At 39.6% G+C, this 26,004-nt stretch overlaps 1 protein-coding gene across 1 annotated transcript in view; it reads right to left on the reverse strand.

The window, feature by feature from the left end:
- LOC149848647 (digalactosyldiacylglycerol synthase 1, chloroplastic-like) overlaps positions 1–26,004 on the reverse strand; it is a 54,340-nt gene that overhangs the window by 15,050 nt on the left and 13,286 nt on the right. Inside the window, exon 3 of the mRNA XM_089996663.1 lies at positions 19,555–19,642. Coding sequence (XP_089852789.1) covers positions 19,555–19,642 — 88 coding nt within the window. The remainder of the gene's footprint in view (positions 1–19,554; positions 19,643–26,004) is intronic.

Here is a 26,004-nt window from a genome sequence, read left to right on the forward strand (position 1 = left end):
GAGTAGTCCCTTAAAAGAGAACCGCCTAACACCCCAAAATCCCAGACTTGTAACTTTTTAGGAAAATTTTGAAAACCTTGTAATCATTTCTTTATCATAGTTTTAAATAGTAATTCAGCGAAAAATTGTATTTTTGAAATAACAACGGACCTTCGACGCATTACTTGCAAAACCTTTACTATACACAACGGATTTGAAACTCCGTACATTCATTGAAACCAACTAGATTCTGAAATGCAGTTTCAATAATTTAGAGTTTATACAAAAGAGAAATTTTCAAGAAAAGCTTTATGCAAAATTATAGAAATATTCTTAGGAGTGAAACGTCAGGGAAAGAGTCTCATCTTTATACCATCACGTCATCGTGTCATCGCCTGTCTCGTAAACCTAAACATCACTTGTACTTATAAGATGGGTCAATTTCATGAAAAACCGGTAAGTGTACAAGTGAGACAATAAAGAACAAATCTAGCAAAAACATTTAATTCGTACATGATACACAATTCAGCAAGTATTATGAATGCAACTAACATATGCATCAGATTCATGTATGATACGCAATTCAACCAGTAATACAACGAATATGACATAAACAGTTATTTAACATGATGCGCAATTTAACAATTAATACAACAAAACTAGCATAAAGAGTTAATTAATACATGATGCGCAATTCAACAAATAATGTGAACAAATCTAGATTCGACAAGTAATATAAACTAATCTAGATTCAACAAGTAATGTGAGCAGGATAACTTTGTTTCGATATTAGTTATCTTGCGGGTACGCACAAGGCACGAAACGTAGAAACAACTGAAACTAATCTGGGGGCTTATTATGCTACGTATTTTTGATACCCCGGGTAGCTAGCTGAGTCCGCTCCTAAGAGGACAGCCAGTGACCGAGAGAGAATTCTCCAAAGGCATACGTAGCAAGGGATGCATCCAACTTCTGCAGAAGTCTATGGGATCTACCACCTAGGATAATTTTTTGATACTCCCGTCCCCTAACTCCGATGACTGGGGATGTCGAGTCATTTGCCCAAGGAGTGATTGTTAACAACTTGACCATCAGAGTTTTTGTACCATCACATCCTCTCTCTTGACGAAAAACAACAGAGCGAATGGGTGCGTCAGGTGTTATTTAACTGAAGACCCATTCTGCATGATCTAGTCTTTCAAACCAACTCGACCATCTTGCCTGTGAAGGCGAATCATCACCATTCATGTGATTTTCAACAGAGTGTTCATCGCACGTTTCGAGGTTACCACAAACTTCTCATCCTACTCATCGTAGTACAAACATATTGTACATGTCTAAAAGCACGGCTACAATGAGAGGGGTATAGTTTCTCAGAAAGAAACCCTAGCTTTAATGTGTTGTGAAAGAAATGATGTAATCATTTTAGTTTACATTTGACATGCTTTGGTCCTTTAAACCAACATGAGCATCTTGCTTGTGAAGGCGAAACATCACTATGTAACTGATTTCCACAAAGTGACATTCGCACGCTTCGAGGTTATATGAACCTCTCATCCAATCATCGTAATATAAACATGTCGTGTCTGTCTAAAAGTACGGTTATGATGAGAGGGGTATTGGTTTCTTAAAAGAAACCCCAACACAATGTTTCCTAAAAAAAATGATGCAACAAATATTTAGTTTGACTTGACATGCTCTGGTTTTTCAAACCAACTCGAGCATCTTGCCTATGAAAGCGAAACAACCATATGTAAATGATTTCCACAATGTGTCATTCACACGCTTCAAGGTTACATGAACCTCTCATCCAATCATCGTAATACTAACATGTCATGCCTGTCTAAAAGTACGGCTACGATGAGAGGGGTATTAGTTTCTCAAAAGAAACCCCAACGAAATGTTTCATAAAAGAAACGATACAACAAATACTTAGTTTGACAAGATTAAGTTTTTTTATACCACTTGAACAAAATTGTGCAAATTGCACGATACGAGATCGACATGGATCTCTCATCCAATTTATCGCAGTATCAGCACGTTGCGCATGTCTTGCGATACTGTTTACGAAACAGGTTTCTCAGCAAAAACCTTGCCCAAACTCATGCACATACCCCTAATCGAGGTTATCCGAGTTGTATCGGAATCTAAAACCACAATTGTAAAGCACTTCTCTCAAATGCACTGAATTGAGAAAACTTAGTTGTTATTTCGCAACCTATAGGCTCTCAAACTTTACTTTGCAAAATTGTACATTTGGAAAGTTGGATTCAAGAAAAGAAATCCTTTTCTTAAGAATTTTAGCGCCCACGCGCAAACTTCCAACCTTTGAAAACAAGAGAATAAATAGAATACGTTGCAACCCAATATCTTATTTTGATGTGATTTATCTTTCAAACCATGGATACAACTTTGTGCAACTCGCACGAAACGAGATCGCCACGGATCTCTCATCCGTCTATCGCAGTATTTGCATGTTGTGCATGTCTGGCGATACTGGTTTCGATAAACGGGGTATAGGTTTCTCAACAGAACAACACCCAAACACATGCTCATGCCCCTGATCGGGGTTATCTGAATTAGATCGAAAACTCAAACCGAAATTGTAAAACACTTCTCCCAAATGCGCCAACTTGGGAAGGCTTAGTTGTGATTTTGCAACCTCAAAGACTTTCAAACTTAACTTTCGAAAAACTGCGAGCTTGAAAAGCTGGATTCGCGGAAGGAATCCCCCTTTTAAAGAATTGTAGCGTACAAGCGCAAACCCGCGTCTTTTTGGAAAAAGAGCGAAAACAGGTTACGGTCTTGTGCGTCCAGCGAGGTTGCATTTATGTAAGTACATGTATCAAAAATGCAAGTATGTGCACATTTCAGCGCGACGACGAAGTACACAGCAAGACTCGATATGCGAAACCACACATTGAGCGTAAAGTGCATAAGCCGTGCACAAGGTACGAAACCGTACCCCCGGCTAAATAAATGCATAATTATACCCTGGCTAAATAAATGCATAAACAAGAGCATGTGCACAATAGCGCGGCGGCAAAGTAAATGACAAAAAGTGATGCTTGATATGCGAAACCGCACATCAAGCTAAATAAATGTGTAAGCAAATAAATGCGTAAAGCAGTAGCTTGTGCACTAAAGTGCAGCGGCAAAGTAAGGATAGAAAGCAGTAAATACGAAAGCAAAATGTGTGCACTAAAGCGTGATGACAAAGTAAAGACAGAAAGTAGTAAATGCGAAAACAAAAGTCTGTGTCGTGAAACCCACAAAAAAAATTGGACTCGGGTAAGATCCAGACCCGACCCAGGCCCGTTAGGGTTAAAACACGAGGGGGTGAGGGTTTCGTTTAAACCCTTCTCCCCCCCCCCCTTCCCCTCGCCTCTGTGTTGCCCTTTCCATGCAACGAAATGGGAAACCCCCTGTTAGACTCCTCCCCGTATTTCGTCAGGCAGGAGCAAGCCGATTTGCTTTTGCGGCAGAGGCTTGCCCCATGCTGATTCACTGGTCCGGCAGGGGCTTGCCCCCTGCCTTTATCATATTGTTGTCAGGCAGGGGCCTTACCCTTGTCGACGTGCTTTTTCGGCAGGGGCGTAGCCCTGCCTCCACCGCCTCTTTTCAGGCAGGGGCTATGCCCCTGCCTCTGCGGCTCCTGCAAGCAAGAAGCGAGGTCCCGCCTACTCCCGCATTAGGCTTATTGGGCCAGGGGGTCAGGCTCAGCCTGACGATCGAACCCACTACGCGGCTTGGTCAGGCTCGACCTAACAGTCGAGTCCCACCTTTGCGCTCGATCGAGGCAACCAGGCTTGCCCCGCACTTTATATGTTTTCTTTTGAATAATTGTTTGTATATTCACGCTTTTACCTTTTCGCAGAATTTCACAACAGAGCCTGCTCGCACCCCCCGACCCGAGCCGTCATCACCTACGCTGAGACGATCGTAACTTCCCAAGGTAGGAGAAAGCTGCACAACAAGGGTTGTAAATGAACCAAATTAAGTTGAAATAATTAAAATGGCCATGCTAAATATGCCTAAATTTACTTTATTTTTCCTATACCTATTTGCTTTGCGTATTTACTTGTCTGCACGCTTATTGGTCGAGGTACGGTTTCGTACCTCATGCATTATTTGCACATTTACTTGCTTGCTCAGATATTTGGCCGAGGTACGGTTTCATACCTCATGCATTTTGCTTGTGCATTTTTCGCTCAATATGCGATTTCGCACATCGAGTATTACTTAGTACTTTGTTAGCACGCTATAATGTGCACATGCTCGCAGTTGTGATATACAAGTAAATACAGTCTTTTATATATCCTGGTTTCGCTCATCTTCAAAGGATGCGAGTTGCGCTTGTACGCAACAGTTCCTTTTAAAAAGGATTCCTTATGCGAATTCAATTTTCAAATGCACCGTTTTGCAAAAGCAAAGATTGAAAGTCTAGCAGGTTGCGAAAGTGCAACTAAGTTTTCCCAAGTCGGCATTTTTTAAAAGAATGTTTTACAACTATAATTTGATATTTTGATATGACTCGAAAACTCTGAAAAGGGTTACAAGTTATCATGTGCGTAGTCTTGCAAAGCAGCTCGAAGGTTTCGGGAGTTGCGATATAACAATCAAGTCTCCCAAATTGACGTGTCTTTGAAAAACGAAAGCAAGATCCTTAGCGATCTCCTGCATGCAATATTGTATCATCGCTCCAAAGAGAGAGAATACGACATTGGAGCATTTTTCTGATTTGCATTGAATCTTAGCATAATTTTTGTGTTGGGGTTTCTGTTGGAAAACCTATACCCCTTTCATCGTAACGTACTTGTAGACATGCGCAGCATGGTAGTACTATGATGATCGGATGAGAGATCTGAGACGATCTTGTATCGTGCAATATGCCATTGTTGTTAATATAATTTAAAAGACTTGATCTTGTCAAACTGAGTAATTATTGTATCACTTCTTTTATGAAAGATAAATGTTGGGGTTTCTTTTGAGAAACCGTTACTCCTTTTTTCATAGTCGTACCTTTGGACAGGTATGGCAGTACCTTTGGACAAGTACGTCACGTTGGTGTTACGATGATCGAATGATGAGGTTGTGGCAACCTCGAAACGTACAAATGACATACATGGCAAATTTAAACTAAAATGATTGCATTGATTTATGTTACCCTTTCATCGTAGTCGTACTTGTAGACATGTATAGCCATACCTTTGGACAGGTACATCACGTATGTGTTACGATGATTGGATGAGGTTGTGGCAACCTCGATGCATGCAAATGGCACAATGTTGAGATTACCTAAAATGGTGATGATTCTGCCTTCACAGGCAAGATGCTCGAATTGGGTTGAAAGACCAGAGCATGCAGGATGGGTCTTCAATTAACTAACTCCTGACACACCCATTCGACCCGCTAACTCCCGTCAAGAGAGAGGACGAGAAGGTACAAAAACTCCAATGGACAGGTTGTTAATAACCACCTCATGGGCAAATGATTCGACTTCCTCAGTCATCGGAGTTAGGGGAAAGGGGCTACCATAATTATCCTAGGTGGTAGCTCCCCATGAGCAGGATGCATCCATTGTTTACGTATGCTTTGAGAAATTCTCTCTTGGTCATTGACCGTCCCCTTAAGAGCGAACTCAGTCAACTATTCGGGGCATCATAAAACACATAGCATAATAAACCCTCGGATCAGTCTCGGTTGTTTCTAGAGTCGTGTCTTGTGCGTACCCGCTTGGCAGGTTAATATTGAAACATAAGTTAAATCTAATCACAGAATTTGTTGAATTATGCACGTGTGATAATTGTAGCATGTGACATGCTCTACTACTTATTGAACGGTGTGTGCCTGTTGTAACTTCGCTCTTGCTAGTTTAACTGCTTACGAGTACTTTGCTTGTGGCAACTAGCTTACTCGTGCGAGTTAAATGCTTGCATTATAGCATTATGTTCATGATAGTTTGCAATATGACACTTGTAATGTTAAACTACTTATCCTAGATTCAGTTATTGATTTGCCTATATACTTGTATTAAATTTATTTTGCTCAATTTTGTTCTATATTGTCCTGTATGTGCACCTACCAGTTTTTCATGAAACTGGCTCATTTCATGGGCAGGTGATGCATAGGTCAATGCGGCTTGCGATGGCACGATGACGTGATGAGATCAAGATGAGGCTATTTTCCTAACGTTTTGCAACTGAGGACATTTTGATAAATTTACGTAAAGGTTTCCTTGAAAATCTCTTCTTTGTACAAGTCTTAAACTATTAAAAATTACATTTTCATAATCTATTTGATTTCTTAAATGTACAGTGTTGCAAATCCGTTGTGCAAGAGAAAGTTTGAGCTGTAATGCGCCCAAGATCCAGGGACTTTCTATTTCAAACATGATTTTTCGCTGAACCTCTATTTCAAACTCTGATAAATGATCGATTTTAAAGCTTGAAACTTTTTCATAAAAAGTTTCAAGTCTCGGATTTTTTGGGTGTTACTTGTGCACTAAAGCGCGGCGGCAAAGTAAAGATAGAAAGTCGTAAATGCGAAAGCAAAAAGGACAAGGATCGCAAAACTGCATCCTTGAGTCAGAAGCGTACACACACACACACACACATATATATATATATATATATATATATATATATATATATATATATATATATATATATCCTTTTTCGTTTAAATGTTAATCGCTTAATTTAGTTCACTAATTGTCCTTTGCGCAACTTTCCCTACCTTGGGGAGTTTCAGGGTTGCGGTCGCCTCCAAGTGTAAGTGACAAAAGGCTCGGACCTGGGGGCACGAGCGAGATGTGTTGCGCGAGCTGCGAAAAACCAAAATGGTGAATACTTAACCCCCATATACAAATGCTTGGAAATAAAAGGGGGTCGAGACCCCAAATAGGGCAGGGTTGCACCCCTACTCGTCGATCAATAGAGGAAGAGAGCAAAGGGCAGGGGCGCAGTCCCTGCCTGCAGATTTGACAGAAGAGGGGCAGGGACGCAGCCCCTGCTCACAGTCTGGTTCGAAAAGAAAACGGGGGCAGGGGGCATGCCCCTGCCATCGGCCTACTGAAAGGCAAGAAGAGGCAGGGGGCAGGGGTATAGCCCTTGCCCATCGGCCACCGGCCTGACAGAAAAAAAAGGCAGGGGGGTTGCACCCCTCTTGCTGGAAAGAGGTACCAGGGAGGGGCGGCGCCCCTCCTCAGTTAAAAAAAAAGGGAAGAGGGGGCAGGGGCTTCGCCCCTGCCTGCCGGAATCAACGGGAGAATATCGAAAAAAAAAAGGGAAAGGTAGGGGGCCTGCCTACCGAAAAATCAAGGAGGCAGGGGCTTTGCCCCTGCAGCAAGGGTGTCGCCTCTGCCTGCCGGCCGGAAAAGCAAGAAGAAAAGGAAGATGAAGCAGAAGAAGAAAAGGAAGAGAGCGAGGAGGAGGAGAGGCAGGAGCTGGGGTTAGGCCGACTCCTACCAGAACAATAGTCACCCCCATATGGCAGAGGGGTTCGATCCTGGTCATCCAGCTTGACAGAGGCCCCTGCTTACCACATGGGATACCACCTCGGTGGTACAAAGAGAGAGAGAGATGGGGTGGGATCGGGGAGAGAAGACAGAGAGAGGGAACAGGAAGGGGGCATCGCCCCTCCTTGCTATTCTGAGGAGAAAAGAACGGGGGACCGGGAGGTTACTTGAGGGAGAAGGTTGTCAGCGGTGGGTAGCTCATACGAGGGTGGGCTCCAACGAGTCGATAGAGGGGAGTGGATCGGGTTGGGGTAAAGCTGATTGATTCAGGCAACAGGTGGGTCGGTGGTGGCGTCGTGGAGCAAGGAGGAGAGGGGGCGACAAGAGGTCGCCGGCGATGGTGGCCACTCCGACGAGTCGAGGTCGAGAGAGGGGAGTGGTCAGTGAGGGTTCGATTGCGAGAGTCGAGCGAGGGAGAGGTGAGAGAGGCAGAGTGAAGGGAGAGAAGAGGGAGCAGAAACAGGCAAGCGAAAGAGCAGGGGGGAAAGAGGGACAACGTCGGGGGAAGGCAGCGGAGCAGGGCTGCCGACTGCGGGTGGTTGAAAAACGAAACGGGAGAGAGGGAGCGGTGCGGGGGAGGAGGGCGAGCGAGGAGAGAGATGGCAACGGGAGGGGGGAGGGTTTATCGAACGAGAAACCCTGCCCCTCTGCGTGTTTTAAATAGGCACAGGGGGGTCTATAAAAGTATCTTCAACAAGATACTCTAATTGATTCCTTGAGAATAAATGTGTAAACATACACACCAAGAACACTTAGAACACTTGTGCAAAAAACACAAAATCACAAATGTGCAAATGCACTCATAAGATTCATAAACAAGAAAAGGTTGGGCAATAATCCCAAAACCCTTAAAGAAATACAAGAGGAGCAGCCCATATTTATAGAGCATTTAGGAGGCCTTGGAGAGGGGCTCCACATAGTCGTTGGAGCCCCTCCAACGGTCACAATGTGACCGTTGGAGGGGTCCAACGACTAGTGGGTTGGGCCCCTCCCAAGGCAAGTACAAGCTGCATTAATTAAAGAAAAGAAATAAAGAAAAAAGAAAAATTACAAAACATATTCACGAAAATGAATGTGTAAAATGCCTAAACTACCCTTAGCAATATATATATTTTATATATATATAATAGGTAGATACATATACATATATAATATATATGTATATGTATTACCTTATATATATACAAAAATACAAGATTGATTTACATAATTTAACACCCCCCCTCAAACATAGGGCAAGATGACTGATAGTTTGCCAAGAAGGAAGTTGAACCGCGAGCGCACAAGGCTTTAGTAAAGAAATCTGCCAACTGATATTCGGACGTGACATAAGGAAGATCAATGACTCCTCGGAGATATGCTTCACGAACATAGTGACAGTCCATTTCAATGTGTTTGGTCCGCTCATGAAAGGTGTGATTCTTCGCAATATAGATTGCACTCTTGTTGTCGCAACACAGCTTGGTGGGCCCTTCTATTGTGATCCCCATGTCTTCTACCAGTTGATGAATCCAAACAATCTCCATGGTAGTAGTTGTCATGGCACGATATTCAGCTTCTATTGAGGAGAGTGACACCTTTTGTTGCTTCTTGCATCTCCATGAAATTAATGAGTCACCTAAGAATACACAAAAACCAGTGGTGGAGTGACGGTTATTTGGGTCACCTCCCCAATCAGAGTCAGTATAAGCCATTAATTTTAAATCGGAAGAAGAGGACAGAAAAACTCTCTTATTTAGAGTACCATTTATGTATCTTACGACTCGTAAGATGGCACTCATGTGAACTGATGTAGGCGCATGCTGAAACTGACTTGCAGTATGGACTGCATGGGATATATCTGGTCTAGTAATACTCAGATACATCAATGATCCTACAAGCTGTCTGTAGGGTGTAGGATCTATAAGTGGAACCCCATCATCAACTTTCATTTTTGCCCCTACTACGGCAGGAGTTTCACAAAGCTTCTCATCTGTAATACCTGACCTGTCAATGATCTCAGAAGCAAGCTTAGTTTGAGATAAGAAATATCCTCTAAGAGAGTATGCTACTTCAATCCCCAAAAAGTAAGTTAGAAAACCCAAATCAGACTTTTCAAATTTATCTTTTAAGATAGATTTTATACTCTTAACCCCATTAGAGTCACTCCCGGTGATGAGCATGTCATCAACATATAATAGTAAAATCACAATCCCTGCATTAGATTTTCTAACAAATAGAGCAGTGTCAGTAAAGCAAGAGGAAAATCCATTTTCAATCATTACAGAGTTAAACCTATCATAGCAAGCCATGGGGGCTTGTTTTAGACCATAAAGTGTTTTTTGAAGACGAAGCACCTTTCCCTTAGGAGTCTCCATTCCAAGTGGAGCATCCATATAAACTTCTTCGCTTAAGTCGCCATTTAAAAAGGCATTTAACATTCATTTGATAGATGTTTCATTTGTTGATAGAAGCAACGGTTATAAGACATCGGACAGTGACCATATGAGCTACAGGAGCAAAAGTTTCTTCATAGTCAATATCATATTCTTGACTATATCATTTCGCAACCAAACGAGCTTTATACCTTTCAAGGGATCCATCACTTTTAGTTTTAACTTTGAAAACCCATCTGCACCCTATTGTTTTCTTACCTTTAGGAAGATTTTGAAATTCTCAAGTTTTGGCTTTTCTTAGAGCCTCAAGTTCATTGTCCATTGCATTAATCCATTCAGGGCACTTTCGTGCTTCTTCAAAATTTCTAGGTTCTATATAGGAGTGAATGGCACTAAGGCAGGCTCTATATCTAGGTAAAAAGGAGTCATAGGAAATGAACCTAGAAGGAGGCCTTCTACTTCTTTCGGTTCTACGAGGGATATCTTCATTCTGATCGGTACTGGGACTAGCATCATCATATCTGTCAAGAGCACTTCTAAAGTTGCTTCGATCTCTATGAGTATAGGTGATAGGGTTTCTAGGTAATCCTTCATCAATATGTTGATGTGACGAAGGAAGCAAGGGGATGTTTTCTTCAGTTTCAAATTCATTTGGGTTACTTTGATCCGACTCATCATCACTAGTATCATCGTCTTTATTCAGTAAATCAAATAGAAAAGAATAATCCATATTTTCACTATGAGGGTCACTATGTTCGAATCCACTTAGATTTTCCAAAAAACTCACATTTCTGGAAACATACAGTTTATCACTTTTGACATCATAACAACGAAAACCCTTTTGGGTTTCAGAATAGCCAAGAAAGACACAAGGAATGGCTTTAGGCGAAAGTTTGTCATTCTTATCAGTAAGAACAAAACATTTACACCCAAAGATCCTTAACCTGTTATAATCAGGTTCCTTATCGTATAGTTTTTCAAAGGGAGAAATTTTGTTTAAATTCTTTGATGGAAATCTGTTTATGAGATAGACAGAGGTAAGAGCTGCCTCAGCCCAGAGATTCTTTGGAATGTTTTGTGAAATGAGTAAAGTCCTAATTGTTTCAATGATGTGCCGGTGCTTTCGTTCGGCTAACCCATTTTGTTGAGGGGTTTTCGGAGAAATTTTTGGTGAAGAATACCAAAATTTTCAAGATATCTTTTGAATTCATTTGAGAGGTATTCTCCTCCAGAGTCGGACCTAAGGATTTTTAGGCATCCATTGAATTGATTTGAAATCATCATATGAAAACTTTTAAAAGTTGAAAAAACTTCATGTTTATGTTTAAGAAAATAGATCCAACAAAACCTAGTGTAGTCATCCACAAAAATCACATAGTATGAAAAAACTCCTTTTGACATCACAGGAGCCGGACCCCATACGTCGGAATGAACAATCTCAAATGGTTTTGTCGTAAACATGGATCTTTAAGAAAAAGGCAAGCATTTCATTTTCCCAAGAATACATTCATTACATAGAAAATCACTTTTACAAAGATGTTTAACAAAAGGCAGATAGGAGATTTTAACAATATTGGGATGACCCAATCTCTTATGCCATACATGAATATCTTTGTTTTGAACGACGTTGCAAAATTGACTCTTGGGAACTTGAAGAAAATCTACGTAGTAGAGGTCTCCTCTTCTAGAGCCTTCCCCAATCAATCTCCCGGACTGGCGATCCTGTATCCAACATTTATTAGAAGAGAATTTTATATCACAACCATGGTCCGAGAGTTGGGAGACGGAAAGAAGATTTAAATTAAGTTTTGGAATAAAACGAATTTTTGGAATAAAGAAGTCTTGTCTTTCAAAATTACCTATTCCTTTAATCTCAAGAGATGTTCCGTCCGCGGTTGAGACAAATGATGGAAAAGAATTTTTAGAAAGATTTGAAAGAGGGCAAGAGCTAGGGGTCATATGAAAGGATGCCCCGGAATCTAAAAGCCAAGATGTTTTACCGGGGGAAGAGGATGACATAGCGGCTCCAGAAGTGGCTCCCTTGAGAAGAGGTTGTAATGCTTCTACGATTTGTTGAAGGGAAAGAGACTCACTTGATGATGGAGGTCGTTCTTCTGCTTGGGATGCCATAGCCGTTGCAATCAATTTCTTCCATTTAGGACACATAGGTTTGATATGTCCTGGTTCTTTACAAAAGTAGCAATTCAATTTGCTATAGTCTCTTTTGCCATGCCGATCATTTTCTCCTTGACCTTGGTTCTTGAAATGAGGAGGTCTATAGGTCTTCATGTTATTCTCCGGTCTTGACACGGCATTAACCATTTCACCATCTTCTTGAGTAGAAGAGGCAACAAGAATGCTAGGATTATTCTTGCTAATCCCTGTAAAACCCGGAAATATTATAAAATTTTGCAAATTGGGCCTGGATCCAAATTACAGATCCAGGACCCATAAAGGGGTTTTTCGCATACATTTACCTCGTAAATTTGATATGTACGTATAAGTACAATAATTTTAATTAATTAAATAATTCGGAGAATAATCATTCAATAGGGGTGCGTAGATGGGTATGAGATCCATATACCGGATCCATATATATATATATATATTTTTTATATATATCTAAATATATATATATGTGTGTATAATCATAAATAAATAATATTAATATTGGTAATACTATAGAAATATAATATACATATATATTAAGTGGACTCGAGGATCCACAGTTGGACCCACATGGATCCGACTTGCGGATCCATATTGATGGGGGTTAAAAAAATTTATGTATAATGTTAAATTCGGAATTTTATAAATAATTAATATTAATTATAAGAAAATTTTGGAACAAGGGGGTCGGACCCACAGTTGGATCCACCCGGATCCAGCTAAGGATCCGTTACTATTGACGAACCGGGTCCATTTTGATAATGGACCCAGCGTCGCGGGTACAGGCTGGGACCCGGACCCGACCCTCTTGATTTTAAAAGGGGGAAGGTAGGTTTTATTAAGGCAACCCGATAAGGGTTGCCCGATACCTTCAGCCAACGTTAGGGGTCTGGGAGAACCCTAACCCCGATCGCAGAAACAGCAGGGGGGTTACGCAGGGCGTAACCGACCCCGCGCCCCTCGGCAAAGGGAGAGGGCTTGGGGCCGATAAAGGGGGGAGTGGAGAGGGGGTCTTGCCCCTCTTCACTCAGCCTTTTCTCTCGGGCTCTCTCTCGTTTCCCCCGTCTCTCTCTCTCTGTCAGTGTGCATCGAAGAGGAGGAGGTCGCCGACGAGCAACCAACAGCCATCAGCGACTGCAGCGAGCTCCCCGGTCACGGCAGCAGCAAGAAGCGACGCCAGTCGGTCCTATTTCACGTCCCCAGCCTACAATCACCGGAAGGATCGCCGGATAAGGTACGGTGCTCCTTGGAATCGGGGTGAGGAATCGAACATAGATTCGATTCCATGTGGGGGTTTGAGTGTAGGATTTGGGGTTATGTCAACCCAAAACCAAAAACCCCAAATCTATGATTTGGGGGTTTCGGATTTTTCCTGATGAGGGGTTCGAATACGTGTGTGTGTGTGTGGAGGGGTTACCGTCAGTAACAAAACAAAAATTTTGTTTTTGGGGGTTTTATCTTTGTTATTTCGGCTGAATGGTTGCTGGAAATCCACCGTGAGGGGAGGATCTGGGGTTTAGGTGCTTGGGGAGCCCCAAACCGTGAACCTTTGGTAGTAAGGTGGTTGTGCTTTTACATACATATCTATTTCAAGTATGCCTTGTGTGGTTCGAAATTTCTTTTGGGATTTTCGATTATAATGTAGGATCTGTTGGGATTTCTATGTAACTTTTATTTCCAGCCTGTTGTTATGCAAAAATCTATATCTCTTTAATGATTAATTCTCGATGTTTAGCATTTTTTTTGTGAGTTTATTACTTTTCTGTATTTCAATATGCTGTATGTCATAGTGTGGGAAGGGCTAAAGATATTTATGCTTTTTTTTTTGGGTTTTTGTATCAGATCCTTTGTTTTTAGTATAAAACTTATCCTTCATTTTGTGCATACAGATTTGATGCATTCTTGTTTAACATATCAAATTTAAAAAGAAAATATTTGAATCTGTGTAATGTTCATCATTCAAAGATGATTGTTGTGATATTCTCTTTTGTTGGAATGATGTAAATGACTCTTGGATGTGGGAGATATTTTTCTGGAGGTTGATATTTTATGTAGGTAAGGGCGGGCTAAAAGATGAGATTAAATTTTAGAGTACAATGTAACATTGAGTCATAGACTTTGAAATTGGCAGCAGGTTTGTTGAAGCGTGTAATGTTGGAAGTCTTGATGGGTTAGGGGAACCCAGAACTCTTTTTAAGTGTTAATAGAAATAAGTCCGGTCCAGGTGTCGTGTGTGTGAATAAAGCAACAACTTGTTCTATATGTTGGCTATCTTGTGGAATCGTCAGTCGTATGGTGTAATAGGTATACTGATATATATACACGAGGATAAATGTAAATGATAACATATGAAGACTGAGATCTGGATTGACATCTTCAGGATTTGGAAACCAAATTTAGTTACTAGGAAACCTCTTTAACTTGGATGCAGCAAGGATGTTGGTTGCCGACTTATGCATTTACAATATCATTAATTAGGGTTATTATAAGATGAGAATTCATTGGTAAATTTGAAGTTAAATCATGCTACAATAAGCAATTGTATTTGATGTTTGGTCTTATTGGACATGCACAGGAATGTTCCAATTCTAGGTATGAGGTATTTATGTGGCTGGTCCTATTTGGGGACTAGCAATGCTGTAATATTCCTTAAGTCGAGGAAATGGATCATACACTATAGAGGTAAGGCTACAACTACAAGGTTGCGACAGTGCTAGCAGCTGGGTTGTGATCAAAACATCTATTAACAGGATGTGTCTATGGCATATTTGTGGTGAGCCCAGAACTAAAGGACAATCACATGAATTAACCGCAACATTGAAGAGTGACTTTGGAGGGCTAGCATCCTTTTATCTGAAATTGGTGATGAATAAGCACATTACTTATGTGATGCAAATTGGTACATCTAAATGGCAATGTCACTGTTGTGAAGAAGAATACCAATCAAATCCATAGTGTTGCTGTGTATATTTTTGTAAAGAAACTATAAGTCACTTTATGTACAGAAATTCTTTTATAAGTGTTCATTTGACTACAGTAGTCTTAATCAATGGCTTTATACTCAGTGTCAATATTAAAGAAAAACTATTATGCTTGCATTGCATTTTTGGCTGCTTGCAGTACTGTTTCCAACCATGCATCTCTTTCATAACAAATTAAGTAGTTGTAAAATACTCTCTTGGAACTTACTTGGAAGCATACCTCTTAGCACACTAAAGTCAAAGTTTTCAGAAATACTAGCTAATCGTGTTAGACCTGGCTCCTTGCATACAAGTGAATGAAAATGCTAATATGCTTAGACTTGATTTGTTATGCTCGATTTGGATATCGTTGTCTAGTTGTTTTCATGGGCATGAGCAATCATGAAACTAATGCTTTATTGCTTGAATCTACATGCATGGGTGTTCACATGATATAATAAAATTAATCAATGGATGACAACATATATTTTGGTATAAATATGTGAATCCTTGCACATGAATCTTTGAAACCATGCTTGTGAGTGTTGTTGTTTCATGTCCATGGTTATATTGGCATATATGGATGTGCATTGGGATACACTTGTCGTGGAGATTTATGTTTTCACTTGACTGTTATGACTATGGTACGCATGAGTGTGAGCATGATTCAATTATTAGTAAGTCTTCTTGAACATGTACACTTGATTTATATGTGAAATGGTACATGTACACTCACACCCTTAAAGAAACCATGGATTGGTTAAGATCCATATGTGATGTAGGTAACATACACATATTGTAATTGCATATGAATGAATTATGACATGCATATGTTTGGGTTTATATTTGCATGAATATATATGCTTTTGGCATTTTGGCCAAGTGTTGTAAATGAGACACTACTTGGTTTTATTATGTGATGCACCGATGGCCTATGGGACCATCACCGGCCTGGAGAGCCGTGGGTTGGGTTTTCTTTTATATATGTTTTTAGATGCATCACTTAAACCACATAAGATGGTTTGCACTTTACTACACTGTTCTGTGTGTTTACACGGGCTGGAGTCCCGAATGGGTCCCTGCAAGGGAGGATGCGGGGTTTTCACTTTACTTTTGCATATTGTGTTGCAAACTTAAAGAATGGAATTAAATAAAAATATAATAAATAAGAACAGTGTAATATACCTTCTGGGATATCTCATCTGGAGTATGAGAATCTTAGTTATCCGGTCTTGGGGAGACTATGAGGATACAAAAACTCCGTGTGTGTTGTTGCCCCTGAACCCGATATTGAGGTTCTTCTCCTAGCCACGGTTTTAGGGAGAGTCTGCCACTTTACCCGGGAGTGGTGTGTTAGTCACAGCTGTGAGTTTATGGTACCAAGGAAGTGGCACTTGTGGGCGTGGGGTGTCCCTTGTGTCCCCGACATTAGATGTGGAGGTCTAATGTTCCGATGGATGGTGCGGTTTCCTGATATCGGTCGAGGGCTAAGTTGGAACCCAGTAATAAAATACAAATTGTGTGTTAAGCTACCCTGGGAACCTACTTGACCTCGGGGTTTGTACCCGTTTGGTATATCCGCGGGCCACGGTAATTAAAAAGAGGAACTTAAAGATGTGTGCATCTAATAGGGCATGCATATGGAAAGATGGAACTTAAATGAAAGATAACAGAAGAAATCATGCATTGCACATAATCATGCATTTTTCTGTTATGCATTAGATCATGCATGTTTGAATCATTCTTGATATCATGACATCATTTGGTGGTTGCATACGTTTTACTTTGTGAGATCATGCTGAAAGGTTGGTTATTTAGTTATTGATATGTGACATTGCTGTACTGTTCCTGACTGGTGAGGAAATGCAATTATTGGTAGTTATAGATATTTAAATGTTGCAAATTTTATATCTGCATTCACTCAAATCACTGCATGAAATCTTATTCATGTTCTTTCTCTCACCTGTTTCTTTAGAAGTAGCTGTGCTCAGAATTTCGGTTCTGACACCCTACTTTGTTGGTTTTTCACAGGTAAGGGTGAACAGTGAAGTTGGACATGCATTTGGGGATGGATGAGTTACACTTGGGCTTATCAGCTTCAGTAGAGGATAGATTGGCTCTTTCTTTTGTCTTTCAGTTCTTTTAAATTCTGCAATTGTTATTTTATTTTCAGTTGAAGAAAACTTTGTCTTTGAAATTTTATTTCTCATTAATAAAAGAGTTTTAGTTGGTTGATATGGATGATAATTGCAACTTCGTTTGTGGTGTGTGGTTATCCAACTGAAATTGGAACTGTAGGGACCCCAGGTCTCTGGGAAGTTTTCCGCAACTCTTAGAAAAAAAAAAATATTCCGCATTTTTAAAAGGGTATGGATTGGGGTCGTTACAATCCCCATACGTGTTTCTTCACCACTTAGTTTGGTGATAACATCTTCAAGTGCGGGAGATGTGAACGCGGAGAGAAGAGAGGACCGAACTTGTTCAAATTCGGGTCTAAGGTCATTTAAAAAAATTGAAGAACCGGTCTTCCTCAAGTTGTTTGTGCCTCAATTTGATAGCTTCTCCACTCCATTTTGGTTCAAGAATTGCGAGCTCGTCCCAAATAGAGGATAATTCGGCAAAATACTCCCGAATGCTCATATCATTTTGTTGAAGGGTCAAGGCTCTCTTTTGAAGAAAGTACCTGTGGGATAAATCTCTTGAAGTGTACATTTTCTCAAGATACACCCATGCTTCGGAAGCCTTTTTGAATTTGATGATATTGGCGTTTATCTTGGTTTCAACGGATGAGAAAATCCAAGATAAGATCTTGAAGTTCTTCATTTCCCAATCATCATGTTTTTTGGAATACTCTTCAAGAGCCCTTTGTCTTTCCTCCCCTTCAAGAATCTTAATATCTCCTCCTTCGATGATGGTGATTTTGGGTTCCGGTTCCGGTTCCGGTATAGATCCATGAACGTAACCCCAAAGCCCCTTTCCTTTAATATGGGCTTCCATATTCCCGGCCCAAACATGATAGTTTGAGCCATTAAGCTTAAACCCAAGAGAGAAATGAGAGTCTTTTTCGCCCATTAGAGAGGAAAGAAGACAAGAAATAATACTACCTCAAAACTTTTTCGCGTCTTTCTTGTCAAAAGAAGCTTCTAAAATATTGCCCGAAGAAGATGATCCACTTCGATTCCAAAAAGCTTGAAGGCACGTTTTTCGAGGAACGCAAGTAAAGGCGAATCACAATCCTTCTTCTTCAACCTCGCTCTGATACCATGTAAAAGTATCTTCAAAAAGATACTTTAATCGATTCCTTGAGAATAAATGTGTAAACATACACACACCAAGAACACTTAGAACACTTGTGCAAAAAACACAAGAACACAAAATCACAAATGTGAAAATGCACTCATAAGATTGATAAACAAGAAAAGGTTGGGCAATAATCCCAAAACCCTTAAAGAAATACAAGAGGAGCAGCCCATATTTATAGGGCATTTAGGAGGCCTTGGAGGGGGGCTCCACATAGTCATTGGAGCCCCTCCAACGGTCACAAATGTGACTGTTGGAGGGGTCCAACGACTAGTGGGTTGGGCCCCTCCCAAGGCAAGTACAAGCTGCATTAATTAAAGAAAAGAAATAAAGAAAAAATAAAAAGAAAAATTACAAAACATATTCATGAAAATGAATATGTGTAAAATGCCTAAACTACCCTTAGCAATATATATATTTTATATATATATAATAGGTAGATACGTATACATATATAATATATATGTATATGTATTACCTTATATATATAAAATATATATACGAAAATACAAGATTGATTTACATAATTTAATAGGGTCTTACCGGGTTTGGATCAGGGTCGGATCTGGATCCGACCAGAGTCCGGTTTATTTTTGTGTGTGTAAAAAGTGTGGGTTTTACAATGCCGGTGCAAATCATAATCCTTAAATGGGGATTTATCCACTACCGCTCATGAATCCAACTTAAAGAATTGGAGGTCTATTTCAACATATGTTGCTTCCATAGAAGGGTACAAAGCAAAATTATAATTCAATCGATTGACAACGCTGAAAGGCCATTTTACAAGGCAGGTTTCAAAAGGAATTTGGTTATTATCCATTCCTAATGAATGAACAACAAAAATAAAGGCTAGAAACCTAGATAAGTATACAAAATTTCATATTACCACCAACTTCTTTTAATCATAAAAGGAAAAAACATTCACTTCATTAAAATGAAGATGGAAAGTGACACTATTTCAGTTTCCAACCTCCACATATAAAACCTCATAACGAGTCTTAGGATATCTTAAATAAATTTGAAGAAAGACTAAGAATCCAGAGATGTAAAGAAAATTAGGACAATAGACATATTAACCCAACTTGAGGGAGTCTCCAAGGACCTCACAGAATTGTAGCACACAATGAAGGCTAATCATGTATTCACTTCTTCATAAGCTTAAAGAACAAAAGTGATAAAGTTTTTTTCAAGACCTCTAGAAAATATGCTTTGTGGAATAATTCAGCAATAAAAATGCAAACTGTTTACTCACCTTGTCTTAAACCAAGTTGATCAAACAACGGTTCAGATTGCTTGACTAAATAAGCCAAAAGCTCAGGAACATCCAATGGAGCTACTTCCTACAACAATTAGGAAACGAATGAATTCATGCACCTAACATGAAAAAGTGGCACATTTAAACAGCAAACTATACAAGGACAATGAAATTTTATTGTATTGCACAGGCAGAGATGAATGCATGCATACATGGTAGTTTGTAGGTTAGTATTTTATAAATCTATTTTTGTTCACAACTTGATCAACCATGAGGAAAATAGTGGCAATTTATCATCAGGAAGATCTATGCCCTCTTTAGTCAAACAAAACCAAGAATGTACCATTTTTTTGTTTTTTTCCAGCCCCAACCACATCCCTGAGTGTCTATGTCATACGAACACTCCATTATGTTGTTAAAATGTATTGATTTATATATAATATATATATTCATATATGAGTGTATATGTATATATTATACTTTTTTTTATTATAATAGGTTTTCCCATGTCAGGGCATTTTGGTCATTTGTACACATGCAATAAGTACTGCCCATTAAGGGCTGTTTCGTCTTTGTACATTTTTTATATCCTTTGTCTTTTCACTTTTATATGAGAGTTTGTCCAATATAGTCATTGGGATCTCCCCAATGGCTATATTTATAGCCGTTAGGAGCATTCCAACTATATGGTCTCTTGTAATGTCTATATAAATGGGTTAAAACCCACTATTGTTTGTTAATGTTTTTCTAAGCATTCTATCTCAATAAAGATCATTATTTTTTTATGTTTTTTGTGTTCTTTTGTGTATGCTCTTTGGTGCCTCTTATGATCTCATGTATTTATCATTGATTGTATTGTCCCTTTATGGACTTGTGTTTGTGCACAATTAGGCTCTTTGTAGCCATTGTATGCACTTAGGTGCTTTTGTATTGCCTTTGAAATTTGTATTGTCCCTTGTAGGACTTGTTCTTGTGCTTATGCACATTATAGTTTGCCTTCGGCTTGATTCCATTACATGGTATTGTTAAATTATATCATGTATACATATATTTATATATATATATATATATTCCCTAGGGGCATTTCTGTCATTTCCTATTTTACGCATATTCACCCTTGTGAATGTGCATGTAATTTTTCTTCATTTTCTTCTTTTCTCTCTTTCCTTTTTCCTTTTTCCTTTTTCTTTTTCTCTTTTCTTTCTTCCTTTTTCTTTCTTTTCTTTTTCACCTTTTTGACTAAAAGTCAAAGGAGGGGGAGACGTTGGACCCCCCACCAACGGTTAGATTTCTAACCGTTGGAGGGACTCCAACGTCTAGTAGGACCCCCTCCTTTTGGTCTCTTCTTGTATTATAAATAGGGGCGTGTCCCCTCTAATTGTATTCATTCTTTTGGGAGCCTTTGTGCTCACCTTTGCTCAATAGATTCAATCTTTTGCATTTCAAGTGTTATCTTTGTACCTTTGTGTACTTTTTATTCAAGTGTTCTTGGTGTGTCTTTGTACACTATCCCTTTGTGGAGCTTGTGCTTGTAGTGCACATCTTTGAAGATATTTTTACATGGTATCAAAGCTTGGTTGGGGAGAAAAGAAGATTGTGTGTTTTGTTCTCTCTATTGGGTGCCTCGAAAAGCATGCCATCAAGTTTGGGTGATTGGGGTGAAGACTCGTTTCTTCATTAAATATTTTAGAGGCATCCTACCTCAAGTAGGACCTTATATCTCATTGTGGTATGCATCTCTTTCTCTTTTTCTTCTCTCTAATGGGTGAAAAGGACTCACACTTCTCTCTTGGCTTCAAATTAAATGGATCTAATTATCATGTATGAGCCGAAAATATAGAGGCTCATATCAAAGGTAAGGGTCTTTGGGGATATGTTCAGGGAACTATTCCCGAACCCGAACCTAAAATTACTATCATTGAGAAAGGAGAGATTAAGGTCCTTGACGGTGAAGAAAGAGAAAAGGCGTTTGAAGAATACAATAAAAGGCATGAAGAGTGGAAGATGAAAAACTATAAAATCCTTTCGTGGTTTTTCTCTTCGATAGAAACCAAGATTAATGCCAATTTATTGAAATTCAAGAAGGCATATTAAGTATGGGAGTATCTTGAACGAATGTATACGTCAAGAGACTTGTCCCATAAGTATTACCTCCAAAAAAAGGTTTTGACTCTACAACAAGGAGAGATGTCGGTTAGAGTATTTTGCCAAATTGTCCGCTATATGGGATGAACTTGCTATCCTCGAACCTAAATAGAGTGGAGAGGCAATCGAACTAAGGCAAAAACAACTTCAAGAGGATCACTTTTTTAATTTCCTAAATGGGCTTAGACCCAAATTCGAACAATCTAGATCCTCTCTTTTATCTTCTTTTTCTTCTCCGCCTTTAGAAGATGTTCTTACCAAATTAAGTGGAGAAAAGACTAGATTGAAAATGAATAAAACCAATCAAAATGTTTTGGTCGTCCCCTCTAAAAACGAGGATGAGGGAGCTTACGTTGTATCTAGACCAGGAAGCAATGTTAAACCTTATAAACCTCCCCACTTCAACAAGAATCAAGGAGGAAGAGAAAATAACGAACAATATGGAAGAAGAGACTATAGTAAAATCGTGTGTCATTTTTGTAAAGAACCAGGGTACATAAAACCAGTGTGTCCCAAGTGGAAAAAGATGGCGGCAATGTCGACAACCTTCAGAGAGGAGACGTCGTCTTCCTCCAACAATGCCAATCTATCTATAAATCAAATTATTGAAGTTCTTCAACCACTCCTCAAGGGATCTATTTCTGGAGCCGATGCGTCCTCTTTCTCTCCTCCAGGTAAAATTCTTTGGCTTTTAGACTTAGATGCACCCTTTCATATGACTCCAAATGCTTTTACATTGACCAACTATTCTAAAAATCACTCACCATCCTTTGTCTCTACTGCGGATGGGGTTTCTCTTGAAATTAAAGGAATTGGAGATTTTAAAAAACAAGGTTTTTTTGTTCCCAAAGTTAGATTTATTCCAAAATTAAATTTGAACTCTTTCTGTCTTTCAACTTTCGGATCTTGGATGTGATATAAAATTCTCATCACATAAATGTTGGATACAGGATCGCCAGTCCGGAAAGTTGATTGGAGAAGGCTCTATGAAGGGTGACCTCTATTTTATGGAGTCTCTTCAAGTTCCAAAAACTTCTTTTTGTAACATTGCCCAACATAAAGATATAAATGTTTGGCACTATGTCACATGGGTGCGTGTGCGACACAAGTGCGGCGCAATTTCAAAAAATTCAGACATGGGGACTCGGCTATATATATATATTACAATAAATTAACACATAAAGATTGTAAATTTTAAAGCAAAAATAAAAAAGCAATTCTTAACAACACAAACTTACCAAAATATAACACATAAAGAAGCTTGTAAGTCTGATAAACAATAAAACTTATCATAAATCTGCCTCATCGTCTGAATTAGAGGGAAGAACAGGATCGAGGTAGTCCATGTTGAGAGTATGCAAATTATGTTCTCCCTCCAAGTCAAAATCTTCTGGATTTACATCCCAATTCATGGATGGTCCACAACTGCATCAAAAAATGATTATATTAGTATCTACTTAAAACTTTGAATACAAATATTTAAATACAAAGAAAAAAAAGTACCTATACTCTTCTTTGGTGCGGCGAGAAATTAATCGTAGATTAGAGTAAACATAAACCAAATCCTCTGCTCTTTTACTAGTGAGTTTGTTTCTTTTAATATTGTGAATTTGAGCATATGTACTCCAATTTCTTTCATAATAAGATGATGTAGCAGGTTAGGATAACAACTTCATTGCAAGACGTTGCAGATTTGGTGTCTCTGATTCATATGTTGCCCACCAATTAAGGGGATCTTCCTCGTCCCTTGCCACGAGTGCTGCTAAAGAATCAAATCTCCCAGTAGAAAACTTTCCAAACTCACTATTTACAACCTTAAACATGTGAGGATCATTAAAAAGCCTTTCCAAACATATCATTTTATTTCTTGATATCACAGGATCTTCATTTGGAGAAACACGACTAACACCTGTTAACAATTTTTTTGCATAGTATTTTGGATTGGGAGAGTGTGTCATGCAATGCAAAGGTGTATTGCTTTTATCTCATCTTCTCACTAAAACTGAATGTACATGATTGTAAAATTTTGAATCAGCAAGTGCAATATCTTTCTTCTCATGTTTAAAAATGATACGTTGAACTTTTTCAATCATATTGTCCCACATTTCATAAATTCTATGAAGCACAGGTACATCTCTGTCAACTTCTTTTAACATTTCCCAAATAGGCTCTATAAATTCAACAAAATATGTAATTTTATCCCAACAAAAATCATCACAGATGCAGTTTTTGATAGTTTGAGCATTGACATCATCTTTAGTACGATAAAAATCTCAATCTTGATCAACCACCATCATCATCAATGCATTCTTGAGTTACTTAATTGTTTTCATCATAACAATGAGAGAAGCAAAATGAGTTTCAACAACTTTTAGTCACTTGAGATCAGAATGCCTATTAAATATAGAAAGGGCATGATGATGGTTTACAACAAAATTTCTAATATTTCGAACATCATGTTCTATTTTCTTAATCCATAAACACATTTCACGTGCATGTGCATCATCTTTTGATGGATTGCATATACTCTTAAGTGTCAAATTTAAACTGTATGTTGCACAAGGAGTGCAAAAAATATGTGAATATGTATCTTCACTTGCCAAATTCATTCCTGCACGACTGCAAACTGGAGCATTGTCAGTAATGATTTGCACCACATTTTCTTCACCCACTTCTTTTATCACTTCGACAAATAATCTCTTTAAATATTCAACATCTTTATACTCTCCAGATGCATCATCAGTCTTCAAAAAGATTGTCCCATTGAGTAAGCAATGAAGTTTATCAGTGGTCGCCTTTGTATATCAGTCCACCCATCAGAAACAATCGACACTCCATGTCGTTTCCATGCAAATTTTTGAGTCTCTAACAAGTCTTCAATTCTATTTTTTTCCTCTACAAGAAGGACTGTTCTTAGTTTTTCTGAACTAAGAGGCACATAACCACTCAAATTATAGTTAGCCAAAGATGTAATCATATCTTTCCAGTATGGACTTCTAGCTACATTAAAAAGAATTAAGCTTGAGTAAAAGAATCGACCAATCTTTTTATCAATTTCTGGTCTTGCTCAATCCCTGCTCGAGCTAACGCAATTGCGCCAGCAGCCACGCTAGGGCCTTGCAAACCATGCCCGGACTGCGGCACTGGCATTGTAGCACGAGACCAGTCCTGCGCACCCGAGCTGACGCTGGGAGACACGGCCAGGGCTCCTTGGTTTGGCTGGCAAGCACCGACGGTCTGATTAGCAGTCGTGACAGAGTCCGTCGTTAGAGAAGGTACCAGATGTGGGGCGGTGGTGCGACCTCGAGAGATCAGTTAACCCAGTTCGGCTGCAGTATCATCTACTTGACTGCTTGTACCGTCATCCAATCATGCACCCGTTTTCAGCATAGAAGCCGCATGCGCCTCCCCGAACGACTCGATGACCATGATTCGATCTTCGATTCCATCTGATCGTTTCGACATGCCAGCTACGTCCTTACTTATGCGTAGCATACTTTCTTGGATCTTGGTCATCATGTCAATCATATGCATCATTGGATCTTCGTTGTCGGTTTCTTCGTGCTCCTTCCCGCTTGTAGGATCGTTTCTCGCCTCTTATGCCATGTCGTTGACCAAGGAGGAGGCCTGGAGCTCTGATACCACTTTGATGCAACGAGGGAATCGACACTGTCACATTAGGGGCTGACGTTGAATGCTAATCTTCCAAGGCACGATCAGTCGTGCAGCAACAGATAACTCAATGAAAACGTTAAACAAGGGATCGGATGAATCGATCCGATCAACAGTTTATAATGAAACCGATAAGGGCTATCATGAATGAAGACAGTAAATAGCAAAACGAAAACTTGCGGCTGAAATGAAAGAAAAACAAAACAAAATAAAGAAAGAAGACTGTAGCTGAACGAGACAGAGGACAGAAAGCTCAGAAATCCAATATTCTCCCCCACATGCAACCCTAGAATAGGGTATTTAAAGTGTGCAACTGGATTCGGGTCTCGGGTCTCGGGTCTCGGGTCCGGCCCTGGACCCGAGATGACTCCTCTTTGTTGCTAGATCTGGGACGCACAGGCCTGTGCTCGTCTGGAGTAGGTATGCAGGGGTACATCAGCCCTGCATCTTTGTACCGCGATTTGGGTCGGATCCACTACTTGGGTCCGATCCTCGGTCCCATCGTGCAGGTCTGGTCCCCTGCCTGGGTCAGGCTGTATGGATCTGGGTCGATCCTGCTCTGCATCAATTGCACTGCTAGACAATTATGGAACAAACTTGAGCAAACCTATTCTCATATTTCAGAGGCAA

Source organism: Nuphar pumila, chromosome 1 (assembly GCF_984573655.1).
Source record: "Nuphar pumila chromosome 1, dmNupPumi1.hap1.1, whole genome shotgun sequence".
Classification (NCBI taxonomy): domain Eukaryota; kingdom Viridiplantae; phylum Streptophyta; class Magnoliopsida; order Nymphaeales; family Nymphaeaceae; genus Nuphar; species Nuphar pumila.